This window comes from Myotis lucifugus, unplaced genomic scaffold, assembly GCF_000147115.1.
Source record: "Myotis lucifugus unplaced genomic scaffold, Myoluc2.0 scaffold_26, whole genome shotgun sequence".
In the NCBI taxonomy this organism is placed as follows: Eukaryota; Metazoa; Chordata; class Mammalia; order Chiroptera; family Vespertilionidae; genus Myotis; species Myotis lucifugus.
In genome coordinates this window covers 8,933,076-8,953,283 of record NW_005871074.1, presented here as the reverse complement: position 1 = coordinate 8,953,283, position 20,208 = coordinate 8,933,076, and the positions used below count along the sequence as shown (strand labels likewise).

General features: G+C 37.6%; 1 protein-coding gene across 1 annotated transcript in view; it reads right to left on the bottom strand.

The window, feature by feature from the left end:
- Window positions 1-453: 453 nt before the first annotated feature.
- Window positions 454-20,208, bottom strand: part of ADAM32 (ADAM metallopeptidase domain 32) — a 94,764-nt gene continuing 75,009 nt past the window's right edge. The window contains 5 exon segments of the mRNA XM_023751825.1: window positions 454-893; window positions 1,635-1,673; window positions 5,752-5,790; window positions 8,730-8,762; window positions 17,380-17,473. Coding sequence (XP_023607593.1) covers window positions 454-893; window positions 1,635-1,673; window positions 5,752-5,790; window positions 8,730-8,762; window positions 17,380-17,473 — 645 coding nt within the window.

The following is a 20,208-nucleotide window of genomic DNA, read 5'->3' as shown; positions in this document are numbered from 1 at the left end:
GAATAAAGCCCCAATTCAGTTTTGCTTTAGTCCCAGGCCCATGAAAGCTGAATGGCCCTACTGACCATACCCTCATGAAACCAGACAGAACGATGCCATGGCTGACATCAGGACCAGATGCAATTATGAACTATCCCTAACCTGCCCCGACAATCAGTAGAGCTCACAACCCCAACTCCCTTAGTCACCATGACTGATTTTTTTCCCTATAAAACCTTCTTCTAGAGACCACTGGGGAGCCAGGTCTTAGGCCGGTCTCTGGGCGTGGCGTCGTTCCCTAAATAAACCTTTACTTTCTTTGTTGTGAACCCTTGTTTGTGTTTCACTGGGCTTTATGGCACACGGGCAAATGAACCAATTTACCCTGTGGGTCACCTAGTGGAGAGAAAGGTGGTGGGTAAAGCAAGAGGCCCAGGTGTTAAAGTACAGCCTCCAAAGTGAACACAGACTCTCTCAGAAGCCTGGTTTGGGGTGTGAGACGGGTGAGATGGGCAAATATCTGGATTTACTGAGACCTGCCTGCTGCCAGCCAAATCCAATGAGAAGGACCAGGAGGAGGAACACAGCCCACCACCCAGAGCCCTTCCTGGATAAGAGCAGTTGGTGCCAATCCCCAGCATCTGGGGCCTCAGGCAGTAAACCCAGTGGGTGGTGGGAGAGCTGCGGAGAAGAGCTCCGGTTGCTGGGTGTCGATGGGAATGCCTGGTTGAGATAACTATCTTCAGTTAAGGGCCCTGAAATGACAGAAGAGAGAAAAACAGACAGGCAGGAAAATTGGTCCACACTTAGTTTATTGTTTCCTTCAGCTGTGACTAGGAGAGGGGAGGTAGAATTTCTATTTCTCAGTGAGACATTCAATATCATCCATTGGCTTCTGAAGAAATCACTAGTTACTGTGGAAGAGAACAAAGACACACATGCTTAAAGTACTGAGAGCAAATAAATTCCCTTGCACTGCAAAACGTACAAAGAGTTGGGGTATTGGCAAGTAAAAAATTCATATGGCAGAAAAAAGAATTTTAGAAAGAATTTTTGTAATTTTGCTTGTGATATTACTTGGCTATAACTTACCCTACAGTTTTCTGAGATTTTTTAGGAAAAATCATATTTAATGAGAAGTATTTGCGAATGAGAAAATCCAACATTTTTTCCTACATACAATGAAATGTTCATGAATTAACATTCTGTTAATCTTTGCATTTTTTAGAAATTTAGATACATGTTAATTTTACTTTTTCATATCGTGCAGCAATCATTTTTGTTTTTCATGTTATAAACAATGTTTTTGGAACTTGGAAACTCACAGGCCTTATGCATTGTGACTATAGTACCTAATGGATAAAGTGGCCCTGATTCATTTTACAGGCTAATTTACATATCTTATATCTTATTACATTCAATAGTTTAATTCCATCCTCTCCTCAAGAACAACTTCCCAAAGAATTTTAAGAAACTAAAGAAAAAAGACTAAGTGACTTAAATGCCCATTCAAGGTTAGTAAAGATTAATAGATTATTTTTATATATTACTTTACCAATTCATCTACCCGATAAATAACTTAGGAATTAGTTGTGGATTATGAATTTCATTGTAATTTCAAACATTTATTTTGAGACATCTCTTAATGTACTCACCTAGTGTTTTAGGTTTGGGTGTTTTCCTGTGATTCAGAGCTAAATAAATAAGGAAATAATACAATCTGACAAACTTACAATTTTTATGGAAGTTTCTTCTTTCCTTTCAAAATTTTGATGAAAGAGAAATTTCAGCCAAATTTATATTTTATACAAATTATTATCGAGTGTTGAAATCAAACTATTGGGCCTCTTTTCTATTTTTATATTCACAGACTTCTTATGTCAGAACCCCCAACAAAAAGAATAAAGAAGTAAAAGAATAAATTGAAGACAGACTGAGTTTAATTGACAGAGAAAATAATATAGATTAGTTATAAACTTCAGTGATAGTATAGTTTTATCCTTCGCATCCTTCCATCACCATTTATCTCCCCTTTACCCTCTTTGACCTCCCCCAACCCCCATTTACTCTGATAATCAACATCCTGTTGTCTGTGTCTATATGGTTGTGTTTTGGCGGTTTTTTGTTTGTTTTGCTTAATTCCTTTACCTTTTTTGCTCAGCCCCCTATCCTCTTCCCCTCTGATGGCTATCAGTCTGTTCTCTGTATTTATGAATATGATTCTATTTTGTTAGTTGTTGGTTTTTTTTCATTAGCTTCCACATATAAGTGAAATCATATGGTATTTGTCTTTCTCTGACTGGCTGATTTCACTTAGCATAATAATCCCCAGGTCCATCCATGCTGTCAAAAGAGTAAGATTTCCTTCTGTATTACATTACAGCTGAATAGTATTCCACTGTGTAAATGTACCACAGTTTTTATACCCACTCACCTACTGATGGATACTTAGTCTGCTTCCAAATCTTGGTTACTGTAAATAATGCTTCAATAAACATAGGGGTGTATATATTCTTTTGAATTCGTGTTTGGGGTGCCTTCAGATATATTCCCAGAAATGGAATTGCTGGGTCATAGGCAGTTCCATTTTTAATTTTTTGAGGTAACTCCATACTGCTTTCTGCAGTAGCTGTACCAGTCTGCACTCCCACCAACAGTGCCTGAGGGTTCCCTTTTCTCCACATCTTTGCCAACACTTGTTATTTGTTGATATACTGATGATAAGCTGTATAATTTTATTAACCAATGTCACCTCAATAAATTTAATAAAACAAAAACCTAGGTTCTACTTCTGATTCTTTCATTAACTATCTTGGTGACCTTGGTCAAGAGAGCAACTATTTGAGAACTATGTTGATCATCTATAAAGGAGAAGGTTCTAATACCGTATGATGAAAAAATTAAAATTTGGCAATAAATAACAATGTGTGAACTATAAATGAGTAAGTAGTTGGAAGATATGTTAGGAGTTTTTGTGGAGAAATTTTCAGAAATAGTTTAGTGGTAAGAAAAGCATGCCTTGTTTGGTAAGGGAGCAGAAGGCAAAAAGTGAAAGAAAAAAAAAAGCTTAGTTTGCATGTTGAAATTACCTATTTATCTTTTATACTTATTTATACATTGGGTTTTTATATGTTTTATGAATTTATAGGCTTATGTTTCTAATGATAACCAGGGTATTGATTTCACTTGGGGAAAATTTTATATATATATATAGTTGTGTTTTAAATTTTGTCCCCAAAAAAGCTAGGTTGAAGTCCTAACATCAGGTATTTGTGAATGTGACTTTATTTGGAGATAGGGAATTTACAGCTGTAACAAGTTCAAGATAAGGTTATACTACATTAGGGTGGGCCCTAACTGCTAATGATTAGGGTCATTATACCAGGAAAGGGAGGTGTAGAGTTGTAGAGACACACAGATCCATAGGAAAGACAGCCATGTGAAGACGAAAGCAAAAACGGGAGTGATGCAGCAGCAAGCCAGGAACACCAACGACTGCTGGCAACCACCGGAAGCTGAGAGAAAGGCATGGAGCACATTTTTCCTCACAGCCTCCAGAAGGACCCAATCCTGCTGACAACTTGGTTTTGGACTTTTAGCCTTCTGAACTGTGAAATAATAAATTTCTGTTGTCTTAAGCCAAAATAAATAAATAACCTTAAACTATAGTGGATGCTATGGCAGTAAAACACAGCAACAGTGTCAAGTGACATTATTAAAATTTAAATAAAAATAATTATCCCAAAACTGTTTCCCTGTGCACACTAAGCCAGGAAGACCAGTAAATTAACGTTCCAATTGAAATGAACTCCAATTGAAATGAACATTTTCCTCCAATTGAAATGAACATTTCAATTGTACTCCAATTGAAATGAACATTTTCCTATGGGTAATGCTATCATCTTTCACTCTGTGTAGGTGAATAAGGCTCCTAGGAGAGATGATATATTCAGAGAAGAAATGGAAGCAGTTATAACATTATAGACATACGTGTGTGTGTGTGTGTGTGTGTGTGTGTGTGTATTTGTCTTTGTGGGTGGTTTTTTTGTTTGTTTGTTTTGGCTGCCTATGCGTGTGAAGACCTCATATAAAAAATAAAATGCTATAACTGAGTGATACAAAAGTAATCATTCATTCATTCAACAAGTACAACTAACCCTTGAACAACATGGGTTTTGACTGACCCTGTGCAGTCAAAAATCTGGGTATAACTTTAATCCCCAACAACTTACTACTAATAGCCTACTGTTAACCAGAAACCTCATTACATTAATAGTTAATTAACAAGTATTTTGTATCTTATATGTGTTATATACTGTATTCTAATAATAAGCTAGAGGAAAGAAAATATTATTACGAAAACATTGTAAGGAAGAGAAAATAAATTTATAATATTCTATGTGTTTACTGAAAAAAATCCATACACATGTGGACCCACACAGTACAAATCTGTGTTTTGTTTGTTTTTTTTTAATATATTTTATTGATTTTTTTACAGAGAGGAAGGGAGAGGGATAGAGAGTTAGAAGCATCGATGAGAGAGAAACATCGATCAGCTGCCTCTTGCACACTCCCCACTGGGTATGTGCCCTCAACCAAGGTACATGCCCTTGACCGGAATTGAACCCGGGACCCTTCAGTCCGCAGCCCAATGCTCTATCCACTGAGCCAAACTGGTCAGGCCAAATCTGTGTTTTTTAAGGGTCAACTATATTTATTAAGCACTTACTATTAACCAAGAACTCAGTTACATGCTGGCTACACAATGCTGACCAAACTAAACATGGCCTTTATCCTCTAAAATGGCGGTGTATGATAAGACATAAGCCCAAGGTAAGGAAAAGGTTAACGGAGACCTTATTGCTGAGTTTGAGCACCATCATAGCTCCATAGCACCGAGAGGACATAATAATGAAAATTATTTTTTAGTTTGTTAATAGTAACTCGTGACCGCAAAGTATCACCATGAGAATAAGATCATAGTAATAAATGAGAAGCAAAGGACAGGAATAGCAGGCATTCCTATGAAGGGAAACCTCTTCTGGAATAAGAGCAATTATACAACCAATGTGCAGCCTAAAAAGTTTACTCTGTGGATTTGGATGTGTCTTGGAATAGAAGTGGGCTTTGGAGGAATCTAGAAGGTATAAAACAGCCGCTAACCAAGTAAATAAAGAATTTTTAAATCAGAGGGGGAGGAGTGGAAACTCTCAACTATTTTATATCTGCTGAAGGACCCCGAACCCAAAATTGTTAATGTAAGAAATTAAACACTTATTGTATTATTACATAGAGATATCTACCTTTTGGGTAATGGAAGGGGATCTAATTATAACTACTGTGTAATACTGAGAGGCAATGGGAGAAATAGAATTATTGTTCCTTTATGATGTTTTTCTTCAGCAAATTTTTTAAGTCACCATGGTAAGCAAGCATTCACTCAGCTATGCATGAGTGTACATATTGAGTTTCTAGTTGAAGAATCTCCAAATAAAGAAGTAAACTTCCCCAATTATGAGTTAGCTCCATAAACATTACCAATCATCCAAGAGTAAACTCTCTATATACATTAACAAACTGGAGGAATGAAGACATTTATTTAGGTAAATCCTTACTAGCTACTAGATTGACAAATATAAATAGGTTATTTTTTGGTATAGTACTGTACCAATTTTTGCTGCTCAATTAATACTTAGGAATTAATTGATTATCAATTGGTTCATCTTATTTTTCAACATACTTATTTTAAGAAATAATCCCTAATTTACTTACTTGGCAATATCTGTTTGCCTGCTGCTTTCTGATCTGGATCTAAATGAGAGTGAAAATAATGGTTCTAAGTTCATTCTTTTAAAAATCTGCCTTTGTTAAAAAATGAAAGTCAGGCCATTCTATAACCTGAATTAACTCTTTTAGAGCACTAATCACCACTAATGAATAAACTCAAATTATTACTAAATTAGGGTATGCAAATAAATAACATTCTCAATTAATAAAATATATAAATTCATAATACAATATAAAAAAGATAATAATGAATATCAAATTCAAATCCCAAACTAGGAAAAGGAAGAAATAAACACATTTGTTTTTCTTCTTATCACTACCCAGCACAGAATATATGCTTGATCTTGAATGCCTCATTCTAACCTCCAGGATCCAACCTAATGTTTTATCTACTGATGAACAAATTATTACAGGTCATGATTTGAAACCCTCACTGACTTCTAGACAATCAGGCAGACTGGGCTGAAGAGTTATGTACCCCTCCAACCCCACACATAGAGATATGTTGAAAAAAAAATCACAAAATACCAACCAACATTTTAAAAAGAAAGGGACATTTCTAATATAGTTTGAAAGAACAAACGGTAAGTAAGAATGAAAGAAGGATGACTCTAGAGTTCCATCAATCCTTTGTACACATTAGGTTATGAGTGGAGACCTCCTGGAAAGCTGCAACTAACCTTCTCCAAATTTGGAAGCCATGAAAGGTCATTCCATCCATGAAACAAGGATGGTAAAAGCTTCCACCATTAGTCTTTAGGATGTGGCAAGGAAGTTTCTTTAGAAGTGTAGATGGAAAAGGATCACCTAGAGACACAAGCGCCCTAATTGCTTTTAAAAAAAGTGGTTTAAGATATGAACAAAAATATCACATAGAGAATCAGGAACCTTAAGTCTTTAACAAGTATAGGTTCTGGATACCAATTCATGCTTCCACTGAATTCTCTACCTGCAGGTCTAACAAATGCTGTAAAAATGTATGGCTTAAGAAGATAAAACATGAGATAATCTCCACAGGGAGAATTCTACAAAAAGGATATGAAGAATTCTCATGAAAAAATCCTGGCTGCTTAAGATGGCGTTACAATCAATGAAAAAATAACTCACTAAGAGGTAATGTCTACAGCCAGAGCAAACTAAAGAATTCATACACCAAGAATTACAGGTAACAGAAAAACTTCAACAAAAGAATGCTTAGGATTTCCATACAGATCAATAAAGGAACATAATCCTTTAAACAAGAAGTTTGAAGCTAACAGAGGTAGGTTTGTGAGGTTTAAGGAATGAAGCAATCTCTATAGCATAAAAGTGCAAGTTGAAGCAGCAAGTGCTGACGTAGATACTGTAGCAAGTTATCCAGAAGTTCTAGCTAAGATAATTGATGAAGGTGGCTACCATACACTAAACAATATAATTCAGGATAAATAAAACAGCCTTATATTAAAAGATGTCATCTAAGACTTTCATAGTTAGAGAGGGAAAGTCATTGCCTAGTTTCAAAGCTTCAAAAATAGGCTTACTCTCTTGTTAGGGACTAAGGCAGCTGGTGACTTAAGTTGAAGCCGATGCTCACTTACCACTGCAAAAAAACCTAGGGCTTTTAAGAATCATGTTAAATCTACTTAGCCTTCACTGTATAAATGTAACAATAAGGTTTAGATGACACCACACCTGTTTATAACATGGTTTAATAAATATTTTAAGCCCAGTGTTGAAACTTACTGCTCAAGAAAAAAAAAGATGTTCTTCAAAATATTACTGCTTTTGATGATGTATCTGGTTACCTAAGAATGCTGATAAAGAACCCTGACAACAAGATTAGTGTTGGTTTTATGCCTGCTAACCCTACATCCTTTCTGCAGCTCACAGATCAAGGAGCAATTTCAACATTCAAGTCTTATTATTTAAGAAATAGATTTTTGTAAGGCTATAGCTGCCATAGACAGTGATTCCTCTGATAGATCTGTGCAAAGGAAATTGAAAACCTTCTGCAAAGGATGACTTCAGCGGAGGAAGCACCTGCAGGTGTGGTGGAAATGGCAGGAGAACTAGAATTAGAAGTGGGGCCTGAAGATATGACTGAACTACTACCATCTCATGATACAACTTGCGCAGATGAGAAGCTGCTTCTTATGGCTGAGCAAAGAAAGTGGTCTCTTGAGAGAGAACCTACTTCTAATGAAGATGCTGTAAAGATTGTTGAAGTGACAACAACAGATTTAGATTATAACATAAACTAAATTGATAAAGTAGTGGTGGGGTTTGAAAGGACTGTGGGAAAATGCTATCCAACAGCCTCACATGTTACAGAGAAATCATTTGTGGAAAAAAAAAAAGAGTCAACTGATGAGTCAAACTTCATTGTTGTCTCATTTTAAGGAATTGCCACAGCCACTCCCGCCTTCAGCAACCACCCCCCTGAGCAGTCAGCAGCCATCAACACTGAATAAAACAAGACCCTCTACCAGCAAAAAGGTCATGACTCACTGAAGGATCAGATGATGGTTAGCAATTTTTAGCAAGAAAGGATTTTAAATTACGTACATTGGTTTTTACAACATAGTGCTGTAGCACACTTAATAGGTTATAATATAATGTAAATGTAACTTTTAAGGGCTCAAGGAAACCAAAAAATTCACATTATTACAATATTCACTTTATTGCAATGATCAAAACCAAACCTGCAATATTTCCAAGGTACGACTACACATCCTTTTTTATTAATTATACATATCCTATTTCTTATTAGAGTAAGCTATTTTATTTCTTGTTTCTTCAAAGTAGACTTCCAAATGAATAAAAAACTTTTACCAGAAAGTAAAATCTTATACATTAGTAACCTGGTTTCAAGGCATTACTTCACCAACTGCAGGAGTTCAAACAAAATGTAGAACTGAATTGTGAATCATTAATTTATTTTTAATTTTTAAAATGTATATTAAGAAACTTTCTAATTTACTTACCCGGTGCTATATGTGTGAACACTGCCTTCTGATCTGGAAAGTGAAAGAAATAGAAAATAATGTCTCAAGTTACTCCTAGGAAAGTTTGCCTACTGCATGAATAAGAGGCCATTTTATAAGCATTATTATCTCTTTACAAGACTGGTTATCAATTAAGAAAATAATGTCCAAGGTCACTGAAGAAAGATGCCAATAAATAACCTTATTTAGCCATATACCTCATCCAGAAATAATGCAAATGTCCAAGCCCACAGTGAGAAGAGTGTTAAGAGGGCACAGATTTGCCTTGCTTTTTGCTTGTCACTTCTAAATACAAAATATAGATTTAATTCTGAATGCCTGATTCTTACCTTCATACCTCACTTTTTAACTTTGTATTTATTGATAAAGAAATGCTACACTTGGTAAATGTAAACCCCTACTGACTTCTAGGCATTGCTGCAGAGTAGGCAGGCAAGATATTTGTCCTTTCCATTCCTCACACAGAGGAGTGCTGAAAAAAAACATAAAAATTTAATACATAGCTGAGATTAAAAACAAGAAAAGACTTCTCCTGATGCTAGTAAAAATAAAAAAGAGTTCAAAGGATAAACAGGAGCTAAAACTGAATGACTCCAGGGATGTCTAAGCCAGTGATACACCTTTGGGTCTAGAGATTTAATTCCTTAGAAAGAAATCAAGTCCAAGATCTTTGCATGTCATAAAACTGTGAGTGAGCACCTTAATTAAACCTGGGAGCCAGGAGGACCATACCACCCATAAAATAGGGATAATAAAAATTCTGACGATAGAGTTATACATTTGAAACCTATATACTGTTATTAACCAATGTCACCCCAACAAATTTAAAAAAAATTTAAAGTGCGCATAGGAGGGAAGAAATAAAAAGTTTGTCTCAAGATTAAAAAAACAAACAAACAAAAAAACAGCAACAAAAACCTCTGAATGTAGAAAAAATGAGGATATATGTAGATGGGAAAAATGCATCAATGAAGGAATCTCAAGCCTTTAAAAAGTATACTTTCGGGATCCTAGTTCACAAACTACAAGTCCCTGGACACCATGCATAGCAATTGTAGAAATAGTTTTGCTTTAAAAGCAGGGGGGAAAAAGAACAACCCACATATATGTGTCTTCAACAATGGCATGCAGAATTCTCATGGGAAAATCATCGGCACTGAGGATAAAAGAGTCTATGATTACAAACCACTAAGCATGAGTGTCAGCAATCACAGCAATCAACAAAGTCATACTCCAAGAAATACAGCACAGCCCTTGCTGGTTTGGCTCAGCACATAGAGTGTTGGCCTGCAACTTAGGGGTCCCAGGTTCGATTCTGGTCAAGGGCACATGCCTGGGTTGTGGGCTCAATCCCCACACTGCAGCGGATCAATGGTTCTCTCTCATCATTGATGTTTCAATCGCTCTCTCCCTCTCTTCCTCTCTGAAATCAACCTATATATCTAAAAGCCTAAGCGACCTTACAACAGAACGACCGGGAGGTGGGTGGGTGGCGGTGGACACAGGCAGCAAGGGAAGGAGGGAGGGTTGGAGAGGCAGGGAACTTGACTGGCCCAGATCTCCGGCCAGGCCTAGGGACCCCACCCATGCATGAATTTCGTGCACTGGGCCTCTAGTAAAAATATATTTTTTTAAAAGAGGAAGAAATACAACACAATTTATTTTTAAACTTTAAGATAAGAATATTTAGAATATCCATAAAGATCTTTGCAGGAATAGATTCTATAAGTCTAAAACAGGATAAAGATGAAAAAAGAGTTGATGAAAGAGTAACTTGAGGAAATAAAACAAATGTGAGATATGCAATTATAAATGATAAAGACATATTTCCAATTCTGGCCGAGGTAGAGTAAGACTGAACTTACCTTCCCACCTGAAACAACCAGAAATCCTGACAAGATATATGGAACTTTGATTTTAGACATTTAATATGTTAATGCAGTATAGTGATCTCTGAGAGAAGGGATTAAAATAGATGAGACCTATATTTGACCCTTCTTATTGCCTGGTGAGAATTTCCAGTCTGTAGCACAGCAAGAAAGACGTAGGCAAAGCCGGAGGTTTCTCTGATTTGAGGTAATAGAATAGGGAGTCTAGGAAGGGAAAGGCAGCTAGAATTCACAGGACAAGAAAAAAGGAGAAAGGGAAAGAGCTCTTAAGACTGTGTCCCTCTTGACTCTTAAGCAGGAGACTCATTATTGAGTGCAAGTGAGGAAACCACCCGATCCAGAGAAAGGGCGGGGGTGGGGGGTGGGTGGGAAGGAGGGGGCAGGATTTTGAAATGAAGAAAAGGAGCAGTCCATTGTGCTCATGTAGAGACAGGAATAGTTTGTGTTTCCACCACCTCAGGTGAAAAATCTCATAATTCATGGTGAGTTGTGCAGTTACTCAAAAGAGTATTGTCTCAGTAGTGGTGACTATTCTAATTGTGCTTAACGAAGCTTAAAAGGCAATGACATTAGAAGAACTGGATATTCTTACGCAAAAGAAAAACCCATTGTATCCATACCTCTTTAATCATATAAAACTCAATTCAAACTGAACATAAGCCTAAATGCAAAACCTAAAACTATAAAATTTTTAGGAGAAAATCTTCACGAATTTTGGTTAGGGAAATATTTCCTAAGTGCAACACCAAAATCATGATCTATAAACAAAGAAAGTGAACCGTGGATTTCATCATTTAAAACTTTAGCTATAATGAAAATTACAGGTCTCAGAGTAGGGGAACATATATGCAAATCATATAAATGATAAAGTGCTGTATCCAGAACATATGAAAAATACTCAAATGAAATAATAGGGAAACAAACAGCCCATCTTAAAAATGATTAAAAGATCTGAATGATTCACTAACAAGACAACCCAATTAATAAATGGGGCCTTTTAGTTGGAATTACCATCTTCCAGTCATTTCCAACACAAAGGGAAAGAGAGAGAGAGAGAGAGAGAGAGAGAGAGAGAGAGAGAGAGAGAGAGATGCTATACATTATTTAAGCCTTTTAGACACTTATACAGGAATGCCCCACAAATGTTACCATGGAAAAACTGAAAGTGTCCACAATGCTACCAAGCATGCTGTTGACATTGTGCAAACAAACAGGTCAAGGGCAAGTCTCTCCCAATAAGTAAAAAAAATGGAAATACTTTTTATAGCAACAAAAATAAATCACATAAATGGAAACTAAAAAAAACCAAAACACTATTTAGTCATGATTTAAACAGGAAATCATACTTGAAATTTCTAATTTTTTGAACTAGATGTCAATTATAAAATGATATACAAAGGACCTGGTTGGTGTGGCTCAGTTGGTTGGAGCATTATAACATACACCAAAAGGTTGCAGGTTCAATCCCCAGTTGAGGTGCATCATGCAGGAGACAAGTGATATCTCTCTCCTCCCTCTCTCTCTCTCTCTCTCTCTCTCTCTCTCTCTCTCTTTCTCTCTCTCTCAAATTAATCTAAAAAAAATTATATACAAAGAGAAAGTTTTAACTTTTATAACATATGGTAGAAAATAAGAAAGACTAAAAAGTAATAAATAAAGCATTTGACTCAAGAAAAAATTAAAACAGGAAAGGTAAATAGAGCACATAGGAAGAAAATAGCATAATTTAAGGGTAATAAACACAAAGAAAATATAGAGATCTCAACAAAACCAAAACCTGTATTTTTCAAATTACTAACAAAATAGAAAAATCTCTGAGAAAATTGCTCATGAAAAAGGAAAACCACAAAAGAAAAATTAGAATTAGAAGAGAAAATATATCTATGAAAAAGTATAAATATATAAAATAATATATAAGTCTAGATATGGCACATGGATACAGCCACATGTAGTAAAAATATGTCAGATACGATGACTTTCGTGTAAAGATTGTCTCCGCAGGTAGGAATAAATACTAGAAGCAGATTGCAGCTGTACGTGTAATGATCACTTCATAAGAGAAATAAGAAAAATATTAGCATTTGTTTCTAATGGTGGGCAAATGGGTATTTGCACCTTATTCTATGTCTTTGTGTTTGAATTATTTTTAAAAATAAAAATATATTTCAGGCTAAATTATGAATTCAACTTCTGAAGACTGTACCCAGAGAATCATTTTAAAGCTATTTCTTATATGACACAGCAATGCAAATTGAAATATTTCATATGTGATAAGGCCCACAAATCTGTATTTTAATAAATACTCTGGTGTTTCTCCTGTAATGTGACAGAGATCACTGAGAATTTCTATGGTATTTGAAAATAAATAGATATACATATATTAGAATTCTTCCTCTCTCAAATACCAAGGCAATGACTTTGAAAAGTTACTTAAACTACACTCCCATATTTTGTATCTCTAAAATGCGACTATTCAAAATTATCACACATTTAAATGATATACTGATGTAGTACTAAAAGTTCTTATAAAATGTGTTGTTGTTGCTCACAATAATGCCTTGCATTTGACTAGATTCAAGTGGTATCAAGTTTAACTTCAGAACACAAATTTACTTGCTACTTCTGGATTCCTCTTCCTTGCTGAACCGCTTTTTCAGATAATTCAATGTAATAGCTGTTATGATTACTATGATGAGAACAGGTAAAGTAATGTAGAAACCTAGAAGCCACCGGTTCTTTGCAGATTTCCAAGCATCCCTTTCCATGATTAACTCTAAAAGCAAAAGACATTAAAAAATCAGAGTAAAACAAGCTGTCTACTTTTACTTTTAAGCTGCAGCAAAATAATTACAAAGTTCTGAATTTTTGTTGTTATTCAGTAACATGGAAAAATAATAGAATCATAATACTTTGGACTATCTCTATTACCTCTCATTCTAAAAGAATAGAAACCAAGATTCAGAACCAAGATGGCAGTGTAGGTAACACCAGTACACGCCACCTCCCACAACCACATCAAATTACAACTAAAACACAGAACAACCATCATTCAGAACCACCTGATGGAAGTCATACAACTAGAGATTTAAAGACAAAAGTACATCAAGACTGGCTGGAGGGGTAGAGATGCAGAACAGGCTGGCCCGACACCCATGTGTGGCGTTTTTGGGGTTTTTTTTAATTGGGAGGGATTCCTTGGCTGCGGAGGCCGCCTCCTGGGAGGAGCAAGATGTCCCAACCCCACACCAGACCCACAGCCCAGGGTTCCAGAGCTGGGAAGAGAAGTCCCTGTGACTTGGGCTGTAAAAACCAGTGGGGATTGTGGCTGAATGGCACGGACAAGTAAGTGCCTCTTAAAGGGCAGGCACATGAACTTACATGGACTCACTCCCTCCGAGCTCCAGCACCTGGGCAACAGCTCAGAAGGAGCCAGGGACATACAGGGAGGAACTGAATTATCTGCCATCAGAGCAAAAACTCACGGTGGCTTTCTCCCAGACAGGGGTGCTTACAGGGGCCACTGTTCCTGTGCTAAGACCTCTTCTGTCACAGAGCTGATTGGCAGCCATATCTGGGTTTCCAACAGCCTGGCTTACACTGTTCACTCTGCCCTGGTTAATTCCCTGAGGACCCGCCCCATCCGATTTTCAATTCCATCCAAGCTGTTTGCAGTGGCTTTTCCATATGAATGGCCTGTCCTGGCTCAGGCTTCAGATTTTCCTAAAATCTCTCAAGCAAGCAACAGCTGGTATCAGCATACCCCATACCTTTCAGTAAGAGGCCCAAGACAACTTGCCCTCACCTGGGCACTTCCGGACCCAACACAAGTGGTGACGATCTGCAGGTCCCTCTGTGGCTCCTTCCAGGTGGCCCCAGGTAGTGGCTGACTTTGCACCTCCTGGGAGGCCCCAGAGCCAGTGCACCTGGTGGACAGCTTCAGACCATACCAGATTACAACTTTACACACCCACAAGCAACACACTAAAGGGGCAGACCCAGTAAGTACCAAAGCCCCACTGAAGCAAGTCCTGTTCCAGCAGCTCTCCCACTGCAGTCACAGCTGGTCCTCACAGCCTATTGGCCTGGAGGGCAGTTCCTCCCAGTGACATCAATAGCAATCAAGGCTTAACTACAACAAGACTATGCTCACAGCCCAAACAGGATTGCACCTAGAGTGCCCAGATCAGGTAACTGGGGAGGCTGAGCCACTGGGCCCTACAGGACACCTACTACACAAGGCCACTCTATGAATTTCAGGAGACACTGCAGCTCTACTTAATACATAGAAACAAACACAGGGAAACGGCCAAAATACAGAGACAAAGAAACATGTCACAAATGAAAGAACAGAAGAAATCTCCAGACAAAAATGTTAATGAAATGGAAGCAAACAAACTACTAAATACACAGTTCAAAACAATGGTTATAAGTTTGCTCAAGTATCTTAATGAGAGCTTCAAGGGACTTAGTGAGACTTTCAAGGATCTTAGTGAGAATTCAAAGACATGAAAAAAAACTAGTCGGAAATTAAGCATACACTAACTGAAATAAAGAATAATTTACAGCGATTCAACAGTAGAGTAGAGGATTATGAGAATCAAATCAACAATTTGGACTATGAGGAAGCAAAAAACACCCAAACAGAAGAGCAAAAAGAAAAAAGAATCCAAAAATATGAAGATAGTGTAAGGAGCCTCTAGGACAACTTCAAGTATACCAACATTTGCATTATGGGGATGCAAGAAGGAGAAGAAAGAGAGCAAGATACTGAAAAGCTACTTGAATTAATAATAACAGAAAACTTCCCCTACCAGTGAAAGAAATAGATTTACAAGTCAAGGAAGCACAGAGTCCCAAACAAGAGGAATCCTAACAGGCCCACACCAAGACACCTCATAATTTAAATGACAAAGGTTAGCACTAGCTGGTTTGGCTCAAAGGATAGAGTGTTGACCTGTAGACGGAAGGGTCCAGGGTTCGATTCTGGTCAAGGGCAAATGTCTGGGTTTCGGGCTCAATCCCCAGCATGGGGTATGCAAGAAGCAGCTGATAAATTATTCTCTCTCATCATTGATATTTCTCTCTCTCTCTCCCTCTCCCTTCCTCTCTGAAATCAATAAAAATATATTTAAAAATAAAGTAAAATGACAAAGGTTAAAAACAAAGAGAGAATTGTAAAAACAGCAAGAGAAAAGCAGTTGGAGAAGAAGAAGAGAAGGAGGAGGAGGAGGAGGAGGAGGAATTAAAAATATGAATAAAATGGCAATAAATACATATCTATTAACAATTGAATCCAAAAATTAAAATAAATGAACAAGGAATCTAATGAACAAAATAAACTGAGGAATAAAATAGAAACATGGAACAGGCTGATGAATCTCAGAGGGAAGAGGGTGGGGCTCTGGGAAGAGATTAACCAAAGAACTATATGTATATTAGAGGCCCAATGCATGAAATTCATGCAAGAGTAGGCCTTCCTTTCCCCGGCTGCCGGCACCGGCTTCCCTCTGGCACCTGGGACCCAGGCTTCCCTTTGGCTGCCGGCAGGCACCCAAAACCCAGGCTTCCCTCTCAGCCCCAGCTTCGTCTGAAAGGTAGTCTGGAAGGATGTCCAGTCTAGTTAGCATGTTATGCTTTTATTATTATTATAGATATGCATTACCTATGGACAATAGGGTAGTGAAGGCTTGGGATGGAATGGAAATTAGGTGGAGGGGGCAATGGGGTAAAAGGGGGTGACATCTGTAACAATATCAACAATAAAGATTTTTTTAAATGAATAGAAACCAAGTTCCAGAAAGTTGCAATGTATTCTGTATTATACAGCAGCTACATAAAAATCTCACTATCACACCATTAAGTGGGGCCCCAAAACTCCAATAACGCATAATGTGGTATGGTGTAATTGCAAGGTTATTCGATAAATATGTATTGTTACCAGGTGCGTTATCACTGAATCTCACTATATTTGTGCATTTCCTATTTTTCTTTATTAGACTGTTGACTTTTTGACATTACGGATCTGTTTTTATATATGGAGCCATTGCTACAACAATGGCACTGGCATAAAAATCAGACTTGATTCCTAATACTTATTCTACAACTAGTTAGCACTGGGTATGGTACCTGCAACATATTATTTAAACTCCACAAGGAGAGAGACTTGATTTAACTTGCTGTACATCCCTTATGCCATATGACCAGGACCAAACATATATTAGTTCAATAAATATTTGCCAAATCAATGCATGAATAATGGAAACTAAAGTCCTGGTGAACAAATACAACACTGTGCTAGCATCCCTCTGGGATCTCTACAGCAGCAAGTTGGTTTTTCTCATTTAAACTGTAAACTTCTTCAGAGTAAAAATTATCTTCAATTTATTTTATTTCTTCTATAATGAACACATAGTAACAGAGTGTGTATAGCTGAGATCACAGAATCAATTATAAAGGAGGAAATATTGAAATATAGTCTTAAAGGAGGAAAGTCAATGATATCAATCAATAAAAATTTAAAAGATACTCTCAGCTTCAATCATGATATCTGAAAGTTAAAATTAGAAAAAGAGAGCAAGATTAAGACGGCATATTTGGTTTCCATTTCTTGAAAGAAGTCTACATACCTTTCAATTACAAATAGTCATTTCTTCCTAAGTGTCAAACATCTAACTTTTTTTTGTCATGATAAGCTATTTGAGAATTTTATTAGCTGGATTTGTAAAGAGACAGATACTTGCCTGTTATTTCTCTGTCAGCTTGTCTGGACTGCGTATTGCAATCTTGGCCGGTCCAGCCACTGTCACAATGGCATTTCAACTCAGACGTGCACACCTAGGACCATTTTTTACATTTTAAATGATCATGTAAAAATATGCTCTCATAAAAGTAACATTATCAGATGGATCATCAAGCTTACTTTTGTATTTTTATCTGGTGCAATTCTATTTATTTGATTTATTTAGAGAGACAAGCCTATAAAACAAATGCTTGATTTCTTAGCCTAAATAACATGCACACACAGAGAGATACAGGCATACACATACACACATGGCATCTCAATAAAGCTATGAATTAAGGCTCTCAATATTTGCATCACGAAAATTTAACATCTTAAAATGTTCACCTGAAATTTTAGTGTGCATTTTCAAAAACACATCCTTAAATTCCAATGAAAGATGTTTCCAGTGGTGTGCTAGAGGCCAGCTGGTACTGAAGCACAGTAACCTACATCTTGTATAAAAACTGCTAGTTGTTGCCGAAACTGGTTTGGCTCAGTGGATAGAGCGTCGGCCTGCGGACTGAAGGGTCCCGGGTTCGATTCCGGTCAAGGGCATGTACCTGGGTTGCGGGCACATCCCCAGTGGGAGGTGTGCAGGAGGCAGCTGATCAGTGTTTCTCTCTCATCGATGTTTCTAACTCTCTATCTCTCTCCCTTCCTCTCTGTAAAAAATCAATAAAATATATTTAGAAAAAAAAACTGCTAGTTGCAAGTCTCTGCTATTGTTAGATAGTCCCTTGTTCTGTAAACTCTGTCAATGTAAACTCTGTCACTTTTAGATAGTCTCTTATTCTATAAAATGACTTTGTTTTTTAGTTTGAATAATAGAAAAAGATAAAAACTTAACTGTCTAACCTTGCAAGCTAGCCGTCTAACGTAATAGGTGAATACTGATAATAATTCCCATATTCTCATGCCAAGTGTTTGTTCATTGTGTATCCAAGGTTACAAACTGTCAAGGCCTGAGGACTGAAGGGTCCCAGTTCGATTCCAGTCAAGGGCACATGCCCAGGTTGTGGGCTCAATCCCCAGTAAGGGGTGTGCAAGAGGCAGCCAATCATGATTCTTTCTCATTGTTGATGTTTCTATCTCTCCCTCTCCCTCTCTGAAAAGAATAAAAATGTTTTTTTAAAAAGAAACTACATTATGATGATGATGATCAACATAATTGGATGAACAAGAATAGATCCAGAGACAAATTGGGGAAGAGGGGGTAGAAAGCAACCAAAGGACTTGTATGCATGCATATTACTATAACCAATGGACACAGACTCTGGTGGGAATGGGGGGGCGGGGTCAATTGGGGAAAATGGAGACACAATTAAATAAATAAATAAATAAATAAATAAATTTTAAAAAACTACAATATGCCAGGAGGTCATATATAATAAAAATATTTTGATTGCCTTTGTCCCTTTCTAATTTGGGCAAGACAATTTGCCTTCTTCATCTTTTGATGTCAAAAGAACTTCCTCTTGGAATATAAGCTTTCTCCAAAGTTTTTCTCCTGTACACCTACTTTATAAACCTTAGAAGTTTTTGAAAGTATCCTGAAAAGCCTATTAAAAAGTAAGAAGAGGAGCTAAAAATACTAATTCTTATCACATTTATAAAATAAAAAATTCCCCCAGGTATGCTTCAATTCAGTTACATTTATGAGTAAGAATTAGTTTCTGGCCTTTGCCTCCAAATGATGGACTCCTATAATTAGACTTTAGAGTTCTGCATGTGACTAAAGTTGCAATCCTTTGATTCTCCTCATTAAAGTACATTATACACATTTTGAACCTCTCTCTATTCGCCTTTAAGCTTTCATGCTTCTCTCTTTATGTAATCATGGAACAGTTTAATAAGACATCTATTCTGAGAAGATAACTTTCATCTTTCATGTACTGGAAAAGTTCAATACTGAATATCATGTTTAACCATATTGTATTTGCAAAAAAAAAAAAAAGACAACAAAACATTAGTAAATGTTTAGAGCTTTTGTACAGGATTGAAGTTAACTTTCAATTAGCTTAATATGGACTGTTTTATCTATAAGACTAGAGGCCCGGTGCACAAATTCGTACACAGTTGGGGGGCCCTCAGGGTGGCCTGTGGAGATCGGGCCCCAGCTCGCGCCCCAGCCTTGCAGCCCCAGTTTGCACCCCCAGCTCACAGACCCAAAGCCCCGCCTGGCACCTGCCTTGGCCTGGCGCGGCCCCCTCACCTGCTCCACCATCCCACCTGTGGGGCAATTGATCAGGTTTGGCCCCCCTGCCTGGCTCCCTTAGCACTTGGGAGCTGGGTGATGGCTCCACCTCCCGCCACCACCACTGATCGCCATCTGTGGGGCAATCGGCAGGGCCATTAGGCCCATGCTCACACTCGCCTTGGCCTGGCACCAGCTGCTCACCTGCTCCATTATCCCGCTGTGGTCCCACTCTCATTGGGGTCCATCAGGGCCGGCAGCACCTCCACTGCTGCCTGCTGCCAGTGCTGCGTCCCTGACGCCCACCATGTTCTGCACCACACCCGTGGTGGTCAGCGCATGTCATAGCAAGCGGTCAAACTGCTGGTCGACCACTGAGGGGACAATTTTCATAATAGACTTTAATTAGAAACGATGTTAGTGCTCATACCATAGTAGCTCCCAGGTATCTGGAAGCTACGTGAAATTCATAAAAACTTAGAAGAGGGTACACAGAACAGACTGACACCTGAAATGGTCGGTGCACGGGGGGTGGGTGGAAGAAGGAAAAAGCACAAGGGAACTAACATACAGTCACAAAGCAAATAAACAGAC